This window comes from Gallinula chloropus (genome assembly GCF_964237585.1).
Source record: "Gallinula chloropus genome assembly, chromosome: 2".
Lineage (NCBI taxonomy): Eukaryota > Metazoa > Chordata > Aves > Gruiformes > Rallidae > Gallinula > Gallinula chloropus.
The window spans coordinates 142,566,770-142,589,013 of NC_140086.1; the positions used below are offsets into that span (position 1 = coordinate 142,566,770).

Below are 22,244 nucleotides of genomic sequence, written 5' to 3' on the forward strand. Positions count from 1 at the left end.
AACTTTTGAGGGCAGACAAAGGCAATTTTCAGTTTCAGGGGTAGGACATTCAAAGCCTTATTCCCAAGATTAGCAGCCTTTGAAAGAAAGAAATTCTAACAGAATTAATGAACTTCTTTTTAGAATCAAACAAAATGCCTAAAAGAATTACCTTGATATTTCTACTAAATCTAATAGTACTACCATAGCTCACATTACAACAGAAATTACCAAAGTTCGGTTTTAAAATTACAGGCAACCTGACATATTATGTCTCTCAGCTATTGTCCTAGTATGCCTACATTACAGAATCACAGAATCTTAGGATGGGAATTAATTACATAGGATTTTTTTAAAAACCCTAGATAAATTAAAATACCCCGCCCAAAAAAACACCTCATATGATTCACAGTTGAAAAATTTTTCTTCAAAAGCATAACAAGCTAGCATTTAAAAAAAATCCGACATTTGTGATTTTTTAAAAATATTGGAATATTGAAAAGAATTAAACAGAAATATGAAAACTCATCAAAATTTGTGTTATTTATGGAGCTTACAAGTGACTTTGGTATTAACATTACAAAAGCATATTTTTAGGATATAGACCGGTATTTTGTAACTGCAAAATCTCACAGAATAACTCAGGTGATCTTACAGTTACACCTTTGTGAAAAACCAACCACTGATCTGACACAGCATATTGGCAACAGGACTTGTTTCTACCTCATTTTTAAAATGTAACTTAACACCACCGTGAAACAGGCCACTGGTGATTAAACCCAAAAACTCCTGGCCAAGACAAGGACACAGAAAACTGAAATGAAGTTCCCTAAACGTGTTACAAAATGGAGGCTAGTCCCATGATACAGATTAACACGACAACTACGTCAACAAATAATGCAGCATTTCCAGAGTTTGAAATTTCATACCATGAAACAATGAGGGCCGAGAGAAAAAGAAGAATAAACCCAAGGAGATTTTACTTCTCCCTGTGTAGATAGGAGGCATCACACACAGAAGCATCATGTCATATCTGTGTATTAACCACAGTTAATGAACACTTTAGGAAGACAAGGAACACATAACAGGCTAAGTTAAGATAAGCCTGCATAGTTCGTAGGGCCTGGTACAAAATGTCACTGCAGAAGAGCCATCCTGTCACAGCAAGTGGCCTCAACACATGCATTCAAGCAACAAATACAAGAAACTCACTATCACTGTGCTTAGGTCAGGGAGAGGAACCACACATAAATGAAAAGCAATTCCTTGGTTAAGTAGAGCAGTCAAGAAAATAAAACCATTGTGTAAGCAGCCTGGAAATTTTAAAACCACACAGCTGGAGGTCCTGAGCACACCCACACAACCTGCATCTTCCTGCTGTATGTACGTCCTTTCAGCGCCCATTATCTCAGAAAAGACACGGTGTAGCTTAGAAAGGTTCAGGGAAAGGGGATAACCTATATATAGGGAATGACTTTCAAATAAGAAAAAGCTAAACAGTTTGCAATTTTACAGGCTGGGAAACGTAGCTGTGTGGGGATAGGATAAAGGTTTATGTCAATTCAGACATGGCAGGAAGATAAGCTGATCACGGAGACTGTCTACTCCCTCTTCAACCACAGGAGTCAGAGTTCAGAGCTCACAGGAGGCAGGTTCGAAACCAAAGAGTTTGCTTTTTTTTTCCCCACACACACCTTGCCCAAGAAAGGCCTGGCGTGCTTCAGCAGACAGCCCTTGAGGGAACATCAGCCCCTGTTCACTATCTACCTCACAGATTTTCCTGAGTCTGTTGGGAAGAGGGGGGGTGGGGACGGACGGACGGACACGGGGACGACTGTGGCGACGACACGCACACGCGACGCTACACCGGCGCTTTGATCTAACTACGCACATAAGCGCTGCGACAGCCAAACGCTGCCAGCGCTCAGAGGTGCCGAGACAGAGTCAACTTTCCCCACCCCTTCCCACACAGGCAGAAAGTCAGATGGCTCGTTGCTGTGCCGAGCGCAACCTGGGGCTCCCTCTTTCATTCCCCCGTTATTGAAAACATCCAGGGGAGGCGAGGCGAGCTTACAGCTCTTTGCAGCCTCCCTGAGACCCTGCGCGGCACCCCAAGCCAGGCCCATCGGTACTCGGGAGGAGGCGCACCTCAGCTAGACGCACCGCCACGACCACGACGACCACGAGAAGGGCGGAGCAGCACGGACCGAGTGCCGCGCCGCTCCGCGCCACCTTCCCGCGGCGGCACGCAGACCCCCAACACGCCACCAAGTCTCCACCTACCGCCGCGCCACAGGCCCGTCTCTCCTCCTCCGTGGCAGCGGCAGGAAGTCCCGCCTCTGCGGCCGCCGGGGACTGGTCGGAGGCTCACGGGGCGGCGCCGGCTCGGCTGTTACTATGGCAGCCAGACACGCCGCGGCGGCGCCGGGATCTGGTCGCTCGACCTCGGCGGGTCGTTCCCCGGGGGCACGGGAAGGGCGGCAGCAAGGCTTATCCGGAGCTCGGGGCTACTCAGCGCGGCCCGAGCCCTGGCCGGGGTAAGCAGGTTCCTCACCACGCGTGCCGCCGCGCACGGGGGGCCGCGGGAGGCTGCCCGCGGGCAGAGCCCACCTTCACAGAATCACTGAACGTCGGGAGTTGGAAGGGACCTCGAAATGTCATCTAGTCCAACCCCCATGCCAGAGCAGGATCACCCAGACTAAATCGCATAGGAACGTATCCAGGAGGGGTCTGAATGTGTTCAGAGAAGGGGCCTCCACAACCTCTCTGGGCAGCCTTCTCCAGTGCTCCATCACCCTCACAGTGAGAAAGTTTCTACTTACGTTCACATGGAGCTTCCTATGCTCCAGCTTACACCTGTTACCCCTTGTCCTATCACTGATCATCACTGAAGAGAGACAGGCTCCATCCTCCTGACTCTTGCCCTTCACATATTTATAAACATTAATAAGGTCACCCCTCAGTCTCCTCCAAGCTAAAGAAGCCCAGGTCCTTCAGCCTTTCCTCATACAGAATGTGTTCCACTCCCTTCATCATGTGGTGGCCCTGCACTGGACTCTTTCAAGGAGTTCTATTTCCTCCTGGAACTGAGGGGCCCAGAAATGAACACAGTATTCTAGGTGTGGTCTCACCAGGGCAGAGTAGAGGAGAAAGGAGGCCCTCTCTTGACCTACTAACCTCAGCCCTTCTCATACACCCCAGGATGCCATTGGCCACCTTAGGCACTGGGGCACGTTACTGGCTCATGGTCATCCTGACGTCTACCAGGACCCCCAGGTCCCTCTCACCTACACTGCTCTCCAACAGGCCAGTCCCCAACTTATACTGGTACCTGGGGTACTGCAGCACTGCTGGCGGGGCCGCAGTGACATCCTTCTCCCACTCCAGGGCGTCAAGGTCCATGTCTCAGAGCAGCCACCCACACCACTGCCTGCAGGTGCCTGAGGTGGAGCAGCGTGTCCCTGTGTTACGCAGCAGCAATGAGTTTGCGATGCTGCAGTAGCTCAGTCTGAACGTCAGTACACAACTCCAGTACATGAAAAAATATTCTGATAAAGCGAAGCTGACAGCGCTGTGGGTTTTTTTTTTTCTCACACCGCCAAACTTAAATACTGCCACGTGGATTGGAAATAGGTATTGTACTTCCAACCCTGCTGCACATAAGCACCCGCGGATTGCTCTGCTAAGGCGGCACAGGGTTGGTGCTCCTCTCCTGACCCTCCCCGCGGTGCTGCCGAGTGAGAGCACCGGGCACCCGCCTAAGGTTCAGTATCCAAGAAGCCCCAGCACAGCACTGACAAGGAGCCCGCTGTTTCAATGTGACTGACCGTACAGGTGGAAACGGGAGTGCCCTGAAAGCCGCGGGCCCTTCCCAACCGTATCGCAGGCCGCGGAGCCGGCACGGCTAGGCACGGCACGCCCGAATGACACCGCGACGGGAACGGGATGCTGCCAGCGCAAACTGCCAACGCTCCCTCTCCAGGGCCGACCACCGCGGGCGAGGCACGAGATACCCCGCGGCACCCCTGCCTGGCGGGGGCGTCCCTCTTCCCTTCCCCGGCTCCTCCTCGCGGCTCCTCCCAGAGAAGAGCTTTCCCCACCGCTCCCGCTGAGGCCACCCGCCATCGGTGTACGTGGTGACGCAGGCAGTGACGCGGCAGCCGTGTAGGCATTGGGGCCAGCCCCTCGCGCCGTGCGGCCGTTGGCTGGGGGCGGGGTGAGTGGGTGTACGGCGTTACCCCCCGCCCCCTGCCGCGGGGCCGCTGAGGGCTGCCTCCGTTCGGAGGGAGTCGCCGCCGCCACTGCTGCTTGGGAGACCCTTGGGTGAGCCCTGGGTGCCCGACGGAAGCCGAGGCCAGGCATGGGCCTGATATTCGCCAAGCTATGGAGTCTCTTCGGTAACCAAGGTGGGCACGAAGGCCTGGGCCGGTTGCGGGGGACGAGGGGGGGGGGCGGGGACGGCGCGCCGGTGGCGAGGGTGCGAGTGGGGCTGAGGGGGCCGTGGGCAGCCGCCGGAGGCTGGAGGCTTCCTCTGGCCGGAGGGCTTCCCCTGAGGGTGTGCCCAAGCCAAAGTTGGGCTTCGCTTTGTGCGGCGCGTTGAGCGCCGGTTCTGCGGCGCCTCATGCCTCGGAGTCGCTTTGTGTGTCTGACTGGGGTGGTCCGCGCCGCTCCCGTCCTCCCCGGCTGCCCCAAGCGCTTCGTTTATCCCGGGCAGCCCTCCAGGCGTTGGGCTCCTGAGTTCGCATCCTGGTGAACGCTGCTGCCTCCCAGGTATGTTTTATCGCCGTCGTAGCGGCTGAAGCTTAGATGGGCGATGAAGGTCTTGTTTGTCTTTGCGGATCTTCTGTTTTTAATTCTGAGTCTGCTGTTAAATTCATGCTATCTTTTAGTATCAAGAACAAAAAAATCCACCAAACTTGGTTTGGGGCCTGTGAGGTAAAGATCTGTTTGTGTTTTGGCAGAGATGCTAGTTAAATACAGTTAGTGACCCAAGAAAAATCACTTCTCAAGCCAAGAATAAAAAGGTCATAAGGGGATGGCTTTTCCTTCTATCTAGTGCACCCAGCCCCACAACAATGGCTCACGTCTAATCCAGAGTTCAAAACTTGTGGCTGCCACCACCTTTAGCTCAGACAGTTATCACAGAAATAGAAATTTATGTTTTATCTATTGACTTATTTTAATGAGTCATGTTCACCTACCATTCATTGGCTAGGAAATAAAAAAGCCAAGTAATTTATTATATGTACTGTTTTGCTTGAGGCCCTGAGATTGGAGCAGGCATACTGGTGCTGATGTACTGTTTTCTCATCAGGTTTCCAAATGCATGCTTTTTTCCTTCTTTAAAGTTATTAAAAATGTAGTTAAGCATTTTTGTGCAGCACTGTTGCAATACAATTTTGGGAGGCAGGTAGATCTGCTGTCCCTTTATAATAGTGTTGTCACTGTCAGTATACATAACCCATTATAATTCTGTCAACACCAGAGCGAAGTCTCAGTCGGTGTACACACTAACATACACGTATCAGACTGTCTTTTCCTGGCATGGGAGGGAGATTCAGACTGCTTATGTTTCCCTAGCATACACTATTCCACTCCATTGCTCCTGAGGCCTTCTAACAGAGGCTGCTTTAACTTGTTGGTGCTGTTGATTTGAAGATTATTTCTCTGAACTGAAAAAACCCATTTGATAAGATTCAAGGATTCCCCAATTCTCCAGAAAACTGTTAAGTACTGTCTTGGTTTTCATCAAATACTGCAGTTTGTGACTCTTTCCTTCCATCACAGACTCTGAAGAGATAGCTGTAAGTAGCGTACTGATCAGGAGATAACTTCTTGTGGCTTTTAGTGTTGTTCTACATGGTACCTTATGATGTAAATATTTATCTGGAGGAAGGAAGTAAAAGGTGCAGTTACATGGTTCTGGTTTCTTTTTTTGTCAGTACATGACGTTAGATTACATTAATTCCATTTCATTAGTGGAAAAAACACCGTTGTTACATTTCATACATTTAAAATGTTAATGAAAATTAGTATCACAGTTAAGAACGATGAGGCAGTACCATGAAATTCTTACAATTTGGCTTTTGTCCCAATGAGAGGCTTCTGGGATGTGTTCTGATTTTGTTTTGTTGCTGGGGTTGTTTTTTGTTTGGTTTGTTGGGTCTTTTTCACCCCCTTTTCTTGTGATCATAGTGAATGAAGTGAGTTTCTTGGCCAAAACTGAAATTCCACCCTAGAAAATATTTTTCAAATATAATTTTTGGAGCATTCTGGTGGGAAATTATTCTTCAATTACCTGACTATTTTCCACTAAATAATATTAAAAATAATAAGAAAGGGTGGTGATTAGTGAATTGGTTTGTGTTGCTCTTCTAGGTCAATCAACTGTGGATAATTTCCTGTAGAATTGATAGGCTGACCCACGAAACTATGAATGGAGTAGCACAGTAGCATGCACAATGATTTTGACTATCTGGAAGGAATATCCCAAAGATGCAAATAAACCCTGATGTGTGTGGAGCACATCATCAGTTCATTGTGGCTAGTGTGGGCTAGTGCTGACTGAAGTGTTTGATGAAGGCAAAATGAAAGGTTAAACAAAGCAAAGATTTAGAAAGTGCCATCTGTCTTCCATCAGGGAGAGCATGGGGGAGGAGGTATGCCTAAGTGTGCTAGAAGATACAGAACAGGAAATCGTTGGCATTTCACTCTACTATTAAACATAGACTGCAGTTTTGCTTTACATAAATGTGAAAAATAGCTGATCTGAAAATGCCAGTCTGAAAGGTATTTGATCAATGTTGTCTGGACAAAGTTAAAGAAATATCTGCTGGTGAGGTAATACTGTTTGTTAACTCACAGGAACAAGGTATGACGGTAGCTTTCTGAAAAATGCACATCTTAGGATAACTAACATCTTAAAATAAGCCTGATGTGGTTTTGTGCCTCAGGGTTCAGGATAGTTTTTGAGTAAATGTGTATTGTACAGAAAATTGAGTTCATTCAGAGTGACTTCTGCCTGACGAGGAAAAAATTGTAATGAAGGTGCCTTAGATCCTACTAAAGCACTGAATGTCATATCATCATTACTACTCTGATTTGATTCCCTTGTCCAGCAGTAAAGATAGGACACTGGAAGTAAGGTTGAGAGGTTTGACCTAATCTGTTTATAAAGACATTCAGCAGTAAGTGTCTGTTGACTAATGGCCACTTCTAGCAGCATTTCTTACTATTTGTATTCAACTTCTTTAGCCTGGTGACTTGGGTCACACTCGTGTGTTCCTACTAGGAGGGTGAATCTGCCTGTTGTTCCATTTCAGCTCACTGTACATGCAGCAGAAATTGTTGCAGTTGATTCAGCCCATTTTGATTGTGGTTATACCATTTTGGCAAACCCAGATTGGCTCATGGTGAAAAACATAACAACTAAAATAGTATTGCATGGTTTTGACCAGTGTTAGGAACTTTTAGAAGGGGAAAGCCTTTAGCTCTTTTTCTTGCTTCCCTGGCAGAATGGACTTGCTTTTCCGTTGCAGTGCACCATCTACTTGCCAAAGCTGGTATGTGAATATAGAATGAGAAAAGCTGCATTGCTGAGCAGTTTAAGGAAACTGGGTGATGCCTATGCTGATCTGTGAGTCAAGGACAAATGAAAGAAAGGAAGGAAAACAGTATTCCCTGAGCACAGTCCATCAGGGAGTATCTATTAAGTTCTGTGGATATGTTTGGAAGGGTTCATTTCCAGCCAGAGTTTGGCAGTAGTCTTTAAAAGATGGCTGGTTTTGTTTGGGGGGTGTTGGTATTAGTGAACAAAATGGTTCCAGTGCCTCATTTAATTTTCTTGTTTCTAGTCTCTGTGCCTTTTCAGTGCAGGGGTTAAAGCCTGAAGGAGGGAGAACAATAAGCATTTCTGTGCCTTTCAGCTCAATGTATATAGTCTCTTAATCAAGTAGTAATTGAATCATGGAAACTGAAATACTTCTAAGAGAAACAATTGGCTTAAAAATAGACTTTTGTCTTTTTCTCCTGTGTGACTTAATGATGGCTTCCTCATGCTTTTCCCTTATTTTCTTCAAGCAGACCAAAAAAACATTGAGTATTCCTCTAAAATATTGTGTCCTGCAGCCATTTAAAGGCTAGTTATAATGTGTTGTAAGTTCAGATTTACACTTATTTTTAAGGTAAATTTTTTAAGTATGTTCAAAAAAACCAGAGCGGAAATGGCTGTAGTAGCTGTGACTCAGTACTCAAATGGCACAGTCTTCTAGCAACGTGTAGTGATATGAATAAATGGTGGAGAAACTGACTTTATTCAGCAACTGCATAAAACTTGCTTGACTTATCATTCCATCAACATAGCACTTGAATGAAAGTGAGGAAAAAAACAGAAGTGTATGTCAGCAATCCTGATAAAGGCATCTCAGGATTGTCAATACCTCTTATTCCTCTGTGTGTATGTGGCTGGCTAGAGTTTGCAAATCTGGGTGTTTTCTGGGGTGGTTTTTTTTTTTTTGAAAAAAAGGCATTCAAAGTCTTTCAGGTTGTTCTGAATAAATGCAATAGGTGTTAAAAAACTGATGTAAGAAAAATACTGCAAGCTCTAAGTCGAGGTTGTTCAACTTCTGTAACTGCGTAGTTTACTTCCCTTAAGCTTGCTGACGGTTCACACACTGTACAGTCAGGTTAACGGAGAACACTATCTAGATAAACCAACTGAATTTTGGTTCTGCTGACTACTACAGGCTACTTTTACTTTCTTGTAATCAAGTCTGGACATACAAGATGTATTTAAGCTGGTCTTTTGTGTTTAAAAGAAGGCTCTAAAGCAGCCTGTAATGTGCAGAATGGATCCTTGTATTGAAATATCTTTGAGCTTTAGTAAAATGCTTCTCCTCCTGCCTCCTCTTCAACAAACTTTTGTCTGCATTCTGTCTTAAGGCTTGAAGCCACCATGATTATTGTTTTTCAGAACTAGATGTGGGTTTTGTATATCATAGCCTGAAAAATATTAGTACGTTTTCCAGTATTCATTTTTCCTTTCAAATCTGTTGGCAGAGGCTTGCTCATCATTTAAGTACTTAGAAATGGTTTTGCTTTTAGTTTTTGAAATTACGTGGGGACATTAAATGGTAAAGTTATGAAAATTGAATCTTCAGGTTTGGGTCCCTTTAGCACAGAGGAGTATAGAAAAGTAAGTGAAGAAAATAATATATTATGTCTTCTAACAACTGCAGGACCACCATCTTCTCTGTCCCGTTATTTCATAATACTAGACTGACAGAGTTTTTTTTAAGAATACTTTTTTTTTTTTTTTCTCCAAAGAGTCTTCCAGGCATGGTTGATGTAGCAGAATACTTTGGATTCTTTTAAACAGTAGTCTAATACTGTCTTTTTTTACCCCTTCCATATATCGACCTTTTCTACTTACTTTTTCTCCTCTTTCTACCTGATTTGTAAAGACACTGCTTTTCTGCTCTGGCAACTCTGTTACGGATTTTCTTCCTTTGCCAAGAACATGGTGGAATGGGAAGATACTAATGAATACAACCCAAACTGAGTTTGAATACCAGCCACTGAAAGGGAGAAACTTGGTTTAGTCTGTAAGTACAGAACACAAATATGAGCATAAATCACTGCCTGTGGTTTACTCCGTAACTGTCCTTTCTCTTAAATGTAGCATCTATCTTCTATTAGTTGTTTTTGTAAAAGAAAATAAATAAATATGTCTTGTTAAATTTTTGTTCTGTCTCAGTTTTTAAATTCACTAATGCACATATACGAGTAAAATTCTGTAATGTAACCAAACTAGACAGAAATTCAACTTTTGAGTATTTGTAAATGAAGAGTTTTCCATTGCTATAGATAACAATTCTGAAAACAGCTGCCATTAATAAAACTGCTACTTGGACGCAATGCTGATGCTTTCATCTTATTATTTTCATCCCCAAATCAACATTAATTAACACTTGTCAGACTTCCTCGTTTGTATTGGGTTACTGCATAAAATACCTTTTCACTATGGAGCAGCAGATAAGCTGTGTCTTCCTCCCCCCTTCCCTCCCCAATTAGTGTTGAACCATTCACGCTTCAGTGACTTTCAAAACCAGTCATCTCAATAGGGATTTTTTTTTTCATTACTTTAAGCAGTGTGGTATTGTTTCACCCAAGACTTTTCTCATTCATTCCTAAATAAGACTCTGTATCCTGATGTGAAAGTGGGAAAGAGCAATGTAGTGCCTGGCTGGAGTTCTTTTTCTTTTCTTCCTTGAAAATAACTCAAACATAACACTGCAAAAGTAAAGCCTTCCAGATAATAGTTGACAAGACGTCTGTTTTGAAAACAGCAGAAGGTTATTTCTGTATTTGAACTTTGAAAGCCCTTTAAACTTAACTGAATTTGAAGAAGAGATGAACAGTCCAGCTATGTGACATGTTCTATTAGAGTTGAAAGCAGAGAAGGTTTTGTACAATTTATGTATTGGGAAAGGTTATTACTTGCTGATGTTGCTTCTTATGAAGCGAAAACTATTGCTGGTCAGGATATGTGCTTCCCTAAGTATGTAGTGGCAGGTTGCAGTAGTAGAGGAGCAGATACAAGGAAATACATTTCAAAGTTCATTAGGGCTATATAGCATAGCAAAACTTCTAAAAGTCCTATTCAGGAAATTGTTTTATTAAAATCACTTTTGGTATGAAACGACCTGAATTATTGTATATAAGTAGAGTAAATAACCAAACCAAACAACAACAAAAAAAAACCCCCAACCCCAAACCAGTTTGTTTCTTCCTCAGACCACCCACTTGCAGGCAAAAAACCCAAAGTTTGATATTTATGATCACTCTTCTGATTTCCTATAAGTTTGTTACAAGTCTTATAGATCAAATGTAGTATTCTAGAGGAAATCTTTAAGTTTTAAACCGTGTGTTGCTCTGGAATGAATGCCACAGAATTTTAAATATTAATCCTTCAAAAGACTTTACATGTAAGTTTTGCTTCTAGTACCGGTTTGTAAATTCTCCGCTCTCAAATGACTTGCTTTTTTTGTCAGTGAGCAAATCAGTGTCTTCTAACCTCATACATATATCAGGAGATCCACCATTCTACTTGTCTGTGCTGCTGTTTTAACTACACAGAGGCATATTTTGGTTTTGTTTCTTTCCACTTACCTGGAAAAATAGTACTGTAGCATTAGGATATAGGCTGGATTTTCCAGCCAGTTGAGGAAGGTTAGCTTTCTCTTATAAACAGGACTCACCTGGCCTCGCCTGGGGTAGTGTGTCAGATTTAAGGCTCCCCAGTACGATAGAGGCATGAAGGTACTGGAGAGTCTAGTGATGGGCCACAAGGATGAGGAAGGGAATGGAGCATCTCTTGTATGAGGAATGGCTGAGAGAGTTCGGACTGTTCAGCCTGGAGAAGATTCAGGAGAGATCTTATCAATATATATAAATGCCTGAAGGGAGGGTATAAAGAGGACAAAGCCAGGGTCTTCTCAGTGGTGCCCAATGAGAGGACCAGAGGAAAAGGGCACACTGTGAAACACAGGAAATTCCCTCTGAACGTCAGGAAACGCTTTTTCACAGCGATGGTTACTGAGCACTGGTACAGGCTGCCCAAGGAGGTTGCAGTCTTTATCCTTGTATCGAAGACATGTCCAGACATGGCTCTGGGCCACTGGCTCTTAGTGGCCCTGGTTGAGTAGAGGGGTTGGGACAAATGACCTCTAGAATTATCTTCCAGCCTCAACCCTTCTGTCATTCTATGACTGTTCAGTTCAGAAATTGTAAAGTTGGAATTAGTGTTCTATCCAAAATATAGCATCCTCTTAGTTTTTACCATGTGAATGATGATGGTCCCTTAACAAGTGGTTGTTCATGAGCTTTGAATGTTAGGCTAATGTTTTGTGTAGTCTTTGGACATTCGCTGATGTTCTTAAGATGATCCATCTTACGAGTCGGGTGTTTTTCATTGTACTTTTCTTTCTAAAACCAGATTATTTTTATTTTTTTAAAATGATATAATCGTATTAGTAATCATTCTTTTATAAAGACTTCCAGTATTGACTTTTCCTAAAACTGCAGTCTCAAGAGTGAGGCTTTGTGCATTTTTCTTTGTCCTGAAGTCACCTGTAGTCCGTGTAAACTGCTGAAATATGACAAACAAACAGTTGCTCCTTTTAGTAAGGAAAAATGACTAACCAGAATTGCAATTATTGCTGTTTCCAGTAATTTATTCTTGTCTCCTTTGTGTATATGCAGAGCACAAAGTAATCATAGTGGGACTTGATAATGCTGGAAAGACTACAATTCTTTACCAATTGTAAGTATATGAACTATTTCATTTTTTCTGCTTACATTTTGGTATCTGGCTCTGTTATGTCATTGAAAATTCAGCTTTGCAACCTGGTGGAATCTGTAGGTCTCTAGATCATAGTTTGTATATTAATGGTAGTAGTTGCTCTAAACAGAGGAAATATTTAAAAGGTAAGTGAAGGAACCACAGGGTTATAGAACTTAACTGTAAACTTAACTAAATTGTACAAACAGGCATGAAGTGAACTGTAAATTCTTTTGCCATAAAAAATAATATTTATTTTTAAGTATAGAAATAATCACGTTGCATAGAAATAATCCTGTTGCCAAGAACTGCAGAGAAGAAAGTTATTTCTAAATTAATGGAAATTCTACCCACTCTGCAAAAATCCCTAAGTGTTTTCAAATGTTTCCTAATGCTAGCATCTAAAACTTGTGAAGGAGGATTCATGAAAATGCTATTTCATCTTGCCTAGGTCCTACCTTAAGCATTTTCAGTACCATCTTTGTATCCCAATCTTGCCAGCATTAGAAAAGTATCTGTGGTAAATTCAAGAATATTGGCAGGAACATAGTTAGTATTGTAATTGTGGAAAAGGAGGAGGGTGTAGCCATACTATGCATATATTTGCATACAAAGGCAGTAGAAGATATTTTCTAAAAAAATCTTTTCCTTAAGCATTTCTGACAAAGGTTAAATGTAGAACTAAGAAATTTTCATATATGTAAGCAAACAGTCCTTAGGAATTTGTTATAATATTTAGTTACTGACTTGAGTGCTCTGAATAAAATTATATTCTGATTTATGTTTTGCACAGTTTAGTGTTCCTCTTATTTAGAATCTTTAGTATACCAGTCTATACTTTGAATCAAGTGCATTTTAAGTATCTTTTAAAGAGCATCCTTTAAAAAGAGAAGCCTCTCAAACACAGATGCAGGTGTATATCCATTTGTTACGTCATTTTGTTGCTGGTGCCTGTTTACAGTCATTGCTACAAAAGCACACTAGAACTCCATCAACCACTGTTCTTAGTCTGAATTCAGATGGAACTAATCTTTTTTACTGAAGAACTGCTCTTAAATATTTGCTTGATTTCCGTAAGAATTCAAAGGTATAGCTTTTTAAAATATGTCTAGTTTTGTAAACTCTTTTTATCAGTTACACATACTTACTTTTTCTACAACAAATTTGTTGTAATTGGGCTGTCATAATTTTACTGATTGGACTTTATGTTGTGATATTGTTTCCTTTAGTTTAATGAATGAAGTGGTTCATACTTCTCCAACAATAGGAAGCAATGTAGAGGAAATAGTGGTGAAAAACACTCATTTCTTAATGTGGGATATTGGTGGACAAGAATCATTACGGTCATCATGGAATACCTATTATTCAAACACAGAGGTATGAGAAGATGCTTTGAAATCTTTCCATTCAATAAGTTTGTTTGAAATTGTATTTATTTATTAGGATTATTGCTAGATTTTTATAAAGATTGCTGCTGTGTTGTTTTTAAATCTCTTTGAGGAAGAACAAATGCATGAAGTGTAAGATGTCTCTTATATGTAGCCAACTTTATGGTAACATTTTAAGTATTTTTCCTGTACACTTTACAGTAGTGTTGTGTGATCTGTGGTATAAACGGTGAAGTTAGACTTTTTTCCTAGACAATCAAATGACATCAAAACACATTTCAGAAGGGTTTTGCATGTTTTTTGAGTAGGTTAAGAAGATTTTGCAGTGTTCTTTGCAAATTTGGTGAGGATTGTTAGTGGTTAACCTAACTTCTGTACATTTAGTCTGAAATCCTTTTGAGGTAACGATAGTTAAGGATAAGGAATAAACATTCTCTAAGCCAGAAGTATTAAAAAAGCTCTAACAGTTTGTGGCTTGTATACAATGGATAAAGGAAAGTCTAGTTGTGCAGTACTCATGACATACTGTTAAAGGTGCCACTGGTGGAAATGTAGAACTCAGCAACAGTTAATGTTTTGAGGGTTTGGTTTTTATGCAGACTGTCTTGATGCCAGAAGTTTTGTCAACACAACATGCACATAAAATCTCTGTAGCCCCACTTTGAGATTTCTATGTTCATGTAAAAGATTTTTAGACTTAGTTTCTACTAAAAGTAGAGATCTCTTGCAAATACTGCTCATTATAGAAGCATTCCTTCTGCAAAATCTGGTTTTCTACCCTGTGGCCCCGTTTGAGAGAGGGGAGATTAGAGAGATCCACCCCACATGTTCAGAAAACTTTATCTAAGACTCATACACATGAGGGTGAAGAGACTTCTGTCAGCATTACCTGGTAAAATAAGTTTAATTTATCCATTGACAATCTGATTTTGGGATTTGAGGAGATGCATGTATTAGGTGGGGTTTTTTTGATCCTTTTGGAATATTTTTCATTATATTCTGGCTAGTAAGGGTTTGAAATCCAGTGCTTTCTAGCACTTGGAAAGAAGAACTTTCTCTTTTACTTAGAAGCCTTGTCTGCTGGAAGCAGTTGAAGAAGAAAAGGGATCTGTTTAGTATGCTAATCCTTGCCTCTGATATGAATAATTCCTTTACTGTTCCTCCTCATCTGCTAGACATCTGAAAGTCACAGCAGCATTAAATTGACATAGTTTTTCATACTTTGTGGTCATTTTCAATGGGTAATGAATCTCCTTAATTTTATACGGCAAATGATTTGGAGCATATGTTGGAGAATTATAGCAGCGACTTCTAATCCTCCCTTTTTTGTTATTATCTATATTTTCTCTCATTCATTATTTGTAAATTGAAGCAATCCAAACAAAATATTGGGAATAATGTAAAAATCCCACAAACGAGCTTTTCAGTGCATACCTGTCCTAATTAATTTCTGTTTAATATGGCCAATTCTACAATTCTATTTTAAGAGTCAGATTGTATTCCTACAGAAAGGATGTTGAGACAGGCTTACAGGCACAAGATCTGGGGGGAGAGAAAAGTGGAGAGAGCTCTCATGGTTATCAAGTATGGGGGCAAACAGTAAGAGAGAATAGAGTTGGAAAAGTATTCCCATCTGGGCATAGAAGTGATGGAGTGTCTCAGGTGAATGTCATCTCTTCAGTTTCCTCTCCAGTGAAGCATGTAAACTTTAAAATTTTTCTTTAATGGCATCTGTATAATTTTCATCAGAACATGCTGGATCTCCCTACTGGTTGTTCCCACCTTTGATACTGTTAGTTCTGCTCAGAGCACACTCTAGGCAGGGCAAGCATTCAACACTGAGTTGTTACGGTTTGTGTACATGTACTATTGTGTAGTGCTTACAAGCGTGTACTCGAGTATTGCCTACTACATAATGCCATGTAGTTATCATACCAGTGACAGGGACAGTCGCTTCCCATAGGAGACCTGATGTACCAGACCTAGCAGTGTCTCAGGATGCACGAGTGCATGGCCAGGACAATAATGTGACTGTCAGGAGCAGTATGGCTGAAATCACTGCTACAGCCATCTCCAAGTGCCTAGGTGAATGGGAATAAAGTTGAGAGGCCAACTGCACAGGTCTCTTCCATTAGAAAGGTTAAGGTGTTGTGCAGCAACATAATGCTAAGCCCTACAGGTACGGAGCTTTCTGAGGTCCGATGCACTAGTTTGAATTAGTTTCTTGAGCCTTTGAGTAAGATGTGCTGAATTGCTAAAAATACTTCTTTCAAAATAGGAGATTTCAATTTCAATTTTATAGTGTTCTGAGTATGCAAGCAGAAGGGGGCAGTAATAGCTGGTTTAAATGGCTGTGTAGCAAGTTTGTCATCCACATTTTAAATATAATCTGGCATCTGTAGGTGCTTTTGCTACCTACATTCCTACATTCCTATTTTAGGATTTAGGGCTTGAAAATCCACCAAGAAGACTTACCCATAGTACATGAAAGTAGATCTTAATAGCAGTGCTGAAATGTACAAATACAATATTTTTTTACTTTTTAAAAAGAAAATTATAATCATTATGTATGATTCCCAGTGTTCTTGTAAAAGACTGTAATGATAAACCTTATTCTCTTTTCTAGTGTGCGCAGAAAACCTGTCTCTCATATAGGAACACTTGTAGGAGTGGTCTCTTGGAAACGTGCTTTCTGTAATTCATACTTTGTACTTACATATTGTACTATTGTGTTTTTCCCCTAGTTCATCATTCTTGTTGTTGACAGCATTGATAGAGAGCGACTTTCGATTACAAAAGAAGAACTTTATAGAATGCTGGCTCATGAGGTATGGTGGGGAGTTGGGATAATAGTTTTATTTTGCTGTGAACAGTCAAATAACATTAGGCGCTTCCTATGTTAGCAAAATAATACTATCACAAAAAATTTATGAGCCTATGTGTGCATGCACGTTGGTCATTTAAATAATAAACAGGAAAATTATGTAGTGATCATATAATAGGGCTTGCTCAATAGTAGTCAAATCACTCTTTGCATATGTTGAACTTGTAAAATATCTTAAACTTGATATAAATGTAGCTGGGTATTACTGTTCTCCACTCTCTCATGTCTTTTAAATGCAAGAAACTTTTTCAAATTTAGGAAGTAGGCAGTTACAGTTCTCTTTATTATTTGAATCTTGTTCCTTAAAATTAAGGAGCATATCCAATGTTACAGATAAAGGAGTTTCAGTTCAGTTTCTTTCTGAATTACTTTGTAGTTTTATTATTATATGTTGTATTGAGGATTGCCTTCTGTGATCACTCTCAAGCTATATAAGTTCTTTTAAACCTAAATATCTCCCATCGTTTTTGAAGGAAAAGAGTTGAGTACAATGCAAGCAATTCTGTGGAGTTGATTTCTTTGAGAGAATTGCACTGTTTAAAAGGAGTGAGGTTTTTTACTTTTGCTTAATGTAGTTTGGATCTGGTATTAAGGAGCAAATACACTATCAAAAAGAAGTGGAATATTGTGCTGTTTTTTTCCCATGTAATTTATTGGTTTCCAGTGTTAGAAATCTCAAGAGAATTTGTATCTCCTGTGTTTTCAAAACAATCAGTAGGCCTAGGCTGGACTTCTTGTAGGAGTGAATTGTCAACTTTGGGTCATAAAGGTTTGGGTTTTTTCCTCTTGATGGAGAAATAGTCTCAAAGTTTAATATGCATTTAAATGTGTTTAATTACAGCTGTCAGCTTCCCAAGTTTTGCATTTGTTTACCCTTCTGCACCCTTAAAACCATATATTCAATTGTTATCTCATTGCTTTATAGAATCCTAGTTTTCACACAGAAAAAACCCCAACTTCTCTTTTTACAGAAGCTGCTGCAGCGTTATTTGAGCTCCCTTTTTGGAACAATAGGATAAAACTCATAAGAATTTAGATAGCTTTCCTAAATTGAAATTGCTTTAATGACTACAGAACTTGTTTAATGAAGTTGAAAGTAACTTCAAGGGAGGCTTTTCCATTTAAATAGTATCTAATTTAGATTTAGGAATGTTTATCCAGTGACAGTTCTGCATGTCTGGATGATTTGGAGCTTTATGAAATATATTTTAAACCAGATTTTCATTAGTTAACGTATGAGTGTGTGGTCAACACCAGAAGGATAATCGCATAATACATCATAATTTGATTCTGTGTGGTGGAGAGCACTTGTGAATAAATTGGTTTCTTCAGTCTTAATGTAATTAACTTTTAACGTAGTATGTCTGTTAAAACCCTGTGCTGCTGTGTAATTGTAGATTACCTTGAATACAGTTCTTTTAAGAGCTTCAGTTAATGCAGTAGCCTTTTAGTTCTTTGTAATAACTGTTATGAATACTCTAAATTACTTCTAGGATTTACAGAAGGCTGCAGTTCTCATCTTTGCAAACAAGCAGGACATGAAAGGTTGCATGACAGCTGCTGAGATATCTACATACCTCACCCTTAGCTCCATAAAGGATCACCCGTGGCACATTCAGTCCTGTTGTGCTTTGACAGGAGAAGGGTAAATGCATCCTGCTTAATACAGTAATACATGATAAATAAGAATACTGATGTAGAAGCGTGTTGACACCAATGTCCATTTCCTGAAAGAACATATTTTCTGACCTTTGCAGTCAGAGGGGCACCTGGATTCTTATTTTTTTTCCTTCTTCTATATTGATGCTTGTGGATATTTTCATACCTCACACGAAATTAGTATAGAAGCTTTTCAGTGCACTGTCCTCTCTTTCTGTGTGTCTTTGTATAGTTAAAGAAATAGCTTCTGTCTTCTTCCGTTTACATTCTGATCTGCCATAAGCTGTAAAGGTGGGGTACAGTTGAAGTGGTGGGGTTTTTTTGTATTTTTTTTTTTTAAATAAGCATTCAAACTTTTTAATTAAAAAGTATGTAGATCTGGCATAAGAGATTTGTTACAAATATTAAATCTTTTATTTATATCTGGCTGATGTAACTAATTTTAAAATGTTGTACACCTTATGCCAGCGATGAATAAAATGGAAAGCTGAGCTTTTCTTGTATATCATATGTCTGTAAAAATCAAAACCCACTTTTGGATGCCTGCAACGAGTTGGATAGTTTCTTGTTTACATGATTGGAGGTGTACTTAAAGCAGTCTTCTAATGTACAATAGATAAGAGGTTTTTTCAGCTGTGTTGTACCACCTGTACAATAACATGATCAAAAATAGCGAATCTAGCTGAGTACTTGTGAAGTGAGAGCATCATCTTCACTTCTAGCATGAAGTATTTTCTGATGTAATAGAGGTGTCTTGTAAAGTTATTGGTAGCAATCACTTCCTTTTGGTGGGAAGTGGTGATGAGGACAAATTGACTGGGTCTTTGGATTGTACTTTTTCACTCTGAGTTAACTGCTTTCCTTCTACCAGTTTTGAAAAAGTCATTTTTAAGTATTTAGTTTATGTGCTATCTTACATATTCAAATAAGTTGGATTTTGGATAAAGATAAAAATTAATTAATATGAACTTGGGTTTAGAAATACTGGCTGCCCTAGGCTGCTTCTTAATCTAATTATTCATCCTTTTATATACTTAAAATTGTGACAGTATTGAAACCAACTCACAAGAAGAAATCCCAGAGTTAAATTACTGAGCTGAGTCTTCATTGTGAAGATTTGACAGAAGTCTAGGGAAATTACCCCCGTGTGAGTGAAGCTAGCCCCCTTGAATAGATAGATTACAAAGGTAAATCTTAAAGATGATATAAACTAGGTAAGTAGGGAAAGTCTATAGTCTGAAATGGAAGACGTGTGTATAGATACGCAAATTGAGTGAGTAGCAGATTAGATCCCACAGTCCCGGTGTTGGATATAAACGTATTTATTTTTCTAATGGGATTTTGGAATTCTTGATAAGTTGCTGCCTTATGAACCAGTCTGGGTATATGTCCTTTGTCTTTTAGTATTACTATGTAAAGTTCTAGCTTTGAAGTAAGCAGTCTTTCATTGGAAACCTGTAGAAAGAAAAAAACCTCTTTGGCTCTGTGTACTTACAAGTAAACATTTTAAGACAATACTGTTGTTTAGATTTACAAGGAAAGGAGTTGCAGTGCCAAGCTTCAATACAAAAGCATGCTTCATCATCTTCCTGTGGTTAAAGCTTAAGTAGACTTAGTTTAAAACACTATTTACTCTCTTCAAATGTCAGTCCACATTCCAGCTGTTTTGTTCATTTTAAGTAAACATTTTCAAAGATAAATGCAAGTAGAACATACTTTAAAGTTGTTTGAAGTAGAACTAGTACCAATATAACATCTCTTTATCTTTCAGATTATGCCAAGGCTTGGAATGGATGACCTCCCGTATTGGAGTGAGATAGTTTTTTGGGGGAGTTTTTCTGGTGGTTTTGTTTTTGTGGTTTTTCTTACCCCAGAAAAAGAGACTTCTATTTATCCTGTGAACATTGTACATTTTTCTGTACTTCTGGCTGCTGAGGCAGTGACCATGTTTAATTTATATCAGCCAACTTCCAAGCTGTACTTGAATCAAGTGCAGTTGAACTGAAACACAAAGTATTTTCTTAACTTTTTTTAAATACACTAATCTTCAACTGGATGAACATATGTGAATCTGTTTTTAAGCATTCAAACTCCTCTGAATATGTATTCTAAATTTTTCAATGATAGCTTTTAAAAATCTGTTTTATCATTGCCAATATTTCATACTTCCTCTTTCTAAATAGTTTATATAACTTACTAACGTAAATGAGGGCAATTTGTTTAATAAAGTAGTGAGTAGGTTGACTTTACTCTGGCATAGCTGTAGCCTCTAAGGATAACCATATCTCCAGCTGGGCTTCCTTGGAACATCAGTTCTAGCCAGCATGGGATTTAATAGTTATAAATGCAAATTTTTAGATGCTGAACGAGTTAGTTATATTTAACGTTGTGGTAGTTTTTAACCTGGAATATAATTGAACTTCTGCCTTAAAAGAAATGTATTTCATTCTCTTTCTAATAAATCATTCTAGGATAGGATTCTTTTACTTGAACATAATCTCTGTACAGTGGATAAAAATTATGTTATATGCTGGTTTAGTCATTTCAAACTTGAATACCATTTTAAAAATAAACCTCTTGATAATTAAATTTGGAATAATGACAGGCAGTATTATGTGTAGAGTTGCTGTAATCTGTTAAAATTTTAAATACTGTACAGATGAGCCTTCCTCACCTTTCGGTGAGAGTGCTGTTTTCTAAGTGAATGCAAATTCAAAAGGGAAGCCAGATGTGTAAACAGAACAAAATAATGGTGCTGTATCTGTATTCTTCAGAGTGAAGTTAACCTTAATGTTTATTTGCCTACTATCAAATATGTTTTCAGATTCTGTTGCAGAGAAAATATTTCTTAATTTTTGGTTTTGGTCTTACTTGCAGGGGCAGAGAACTTTTGATGGTGTTTGGGTTAGATTCTCGTACCTAAAATTTAGGAACTGAAAGTTGAAAAAGTAGATAGAGAGCTTATATTTGAAGAATGGATGTTGGAAGATGGGACCTAGTAACTTAATTCAGTTTGAAGGGGAGATGTTAGGTCTATAAAGAAAATGTAAATTTATAGATTAAGTTAGTTGAGAACATTAGATGCAAAAAACCCCAAAATCCAACCACCAAATACCCAAAAAGAATCTGAGGGGAAAAAACCTCCAACAAACTACCAAAACCAATAATGGACACCCAATTCTTAGTGAAATCCCAGTAGCAGTCAAGGATCGATAACCTACATAAATGCTTGATGAGCTTTCCACAAATACTATGCTGCACTTTTGCATGCTTATAAATTATGTGAAGTCTGGTTACTAGAATCATTATGCTATTTGACTAAAGTCTTTTAATGTCAAAATGGTTTTGATAAATCCTGTTTTTATAATTCAAGCACACTGAGTTTTCTTCAATAAAATTAAGTTTTGTAAATTCAATTTGATTCCATTTTTATTTTAACAAAGTGTAATGTTAAAAGTATCAGCAAGTATGTTGTCATAAATGTTAAAAAGAAGACTGAGTACATGTGGTATTAGTGACTGGTTGAATGAAGTTATAATGCTGGTTAGCAAAAGTTACATTTAGGAGAAAGATTATTTTGAGTGTCAAGTCAAAATTCTTAGAAAATTTACATCAGTGAAAAGTAGTTCTTAATGAAAAAAAGAGTAATGCAAGGCAAAATTAAAATCTGATACTAAAGCTTCTTGCTCTGATGTTCATGCTAACTATTCTAATGTGTGGAAAAAAACCTGTTTTGTTCTTAGGGAAATAAACCACAAAAAATAAAATGATGCTGTGAATGAGGTTCCTGGTTTGGTGACTTCATTTGAGTTTGCAATTTAGGTTTATTTTTAGGCTTACTTTTATGTGATTCAGAATGTAGTCCTAAGTATTTATAAAAACCACTATGTGGATCTTTAGCCCTCTGATTAAAAAAAAAAAAAGCCCACAAAAACCCAAATGAACAAGCAAACAGAAAGTAATGATTTCATATTTAACACTTTGCAGGGTAAAA

At 39.6% G+C, this 22,244-nt stretch overlaps 1 protein-coding gene across 1 annotated transcript; it reads left to right on the plus strand.

The window, feature by feature from the left end:
* Positions 1 to 4,339: 4,339 nt before the first annotated feature.
* ARL5B (ARF like GTPase 5B) lies at positions 4,340 to 20,833 on the plus strand (the record flags this gene model as incomplete). The annotated part of the gene is made up of 6 exons (XM_084260191.1): positions 4,340 to 4,385; positions 12,241 to 12,301; positions 13,549 to 13,696; positions 16,452 to 16,535; positions 18,085 to 18,236; positions 20,022 to 20,833. The coding sequence occupies 6 exons, from the start codon at positions 4,340 to 4,342 to the stop codon at positions 20,068 to 20,070; spliced, it is 540 nt and encodes a 179-aa protein (XP_084116317.1). The 3' UTR covers positions 20,071 to 20,833.
* Between the last annotated feature and the right edge of the window lie 1,411 nt (positions 20,834 to 22,244).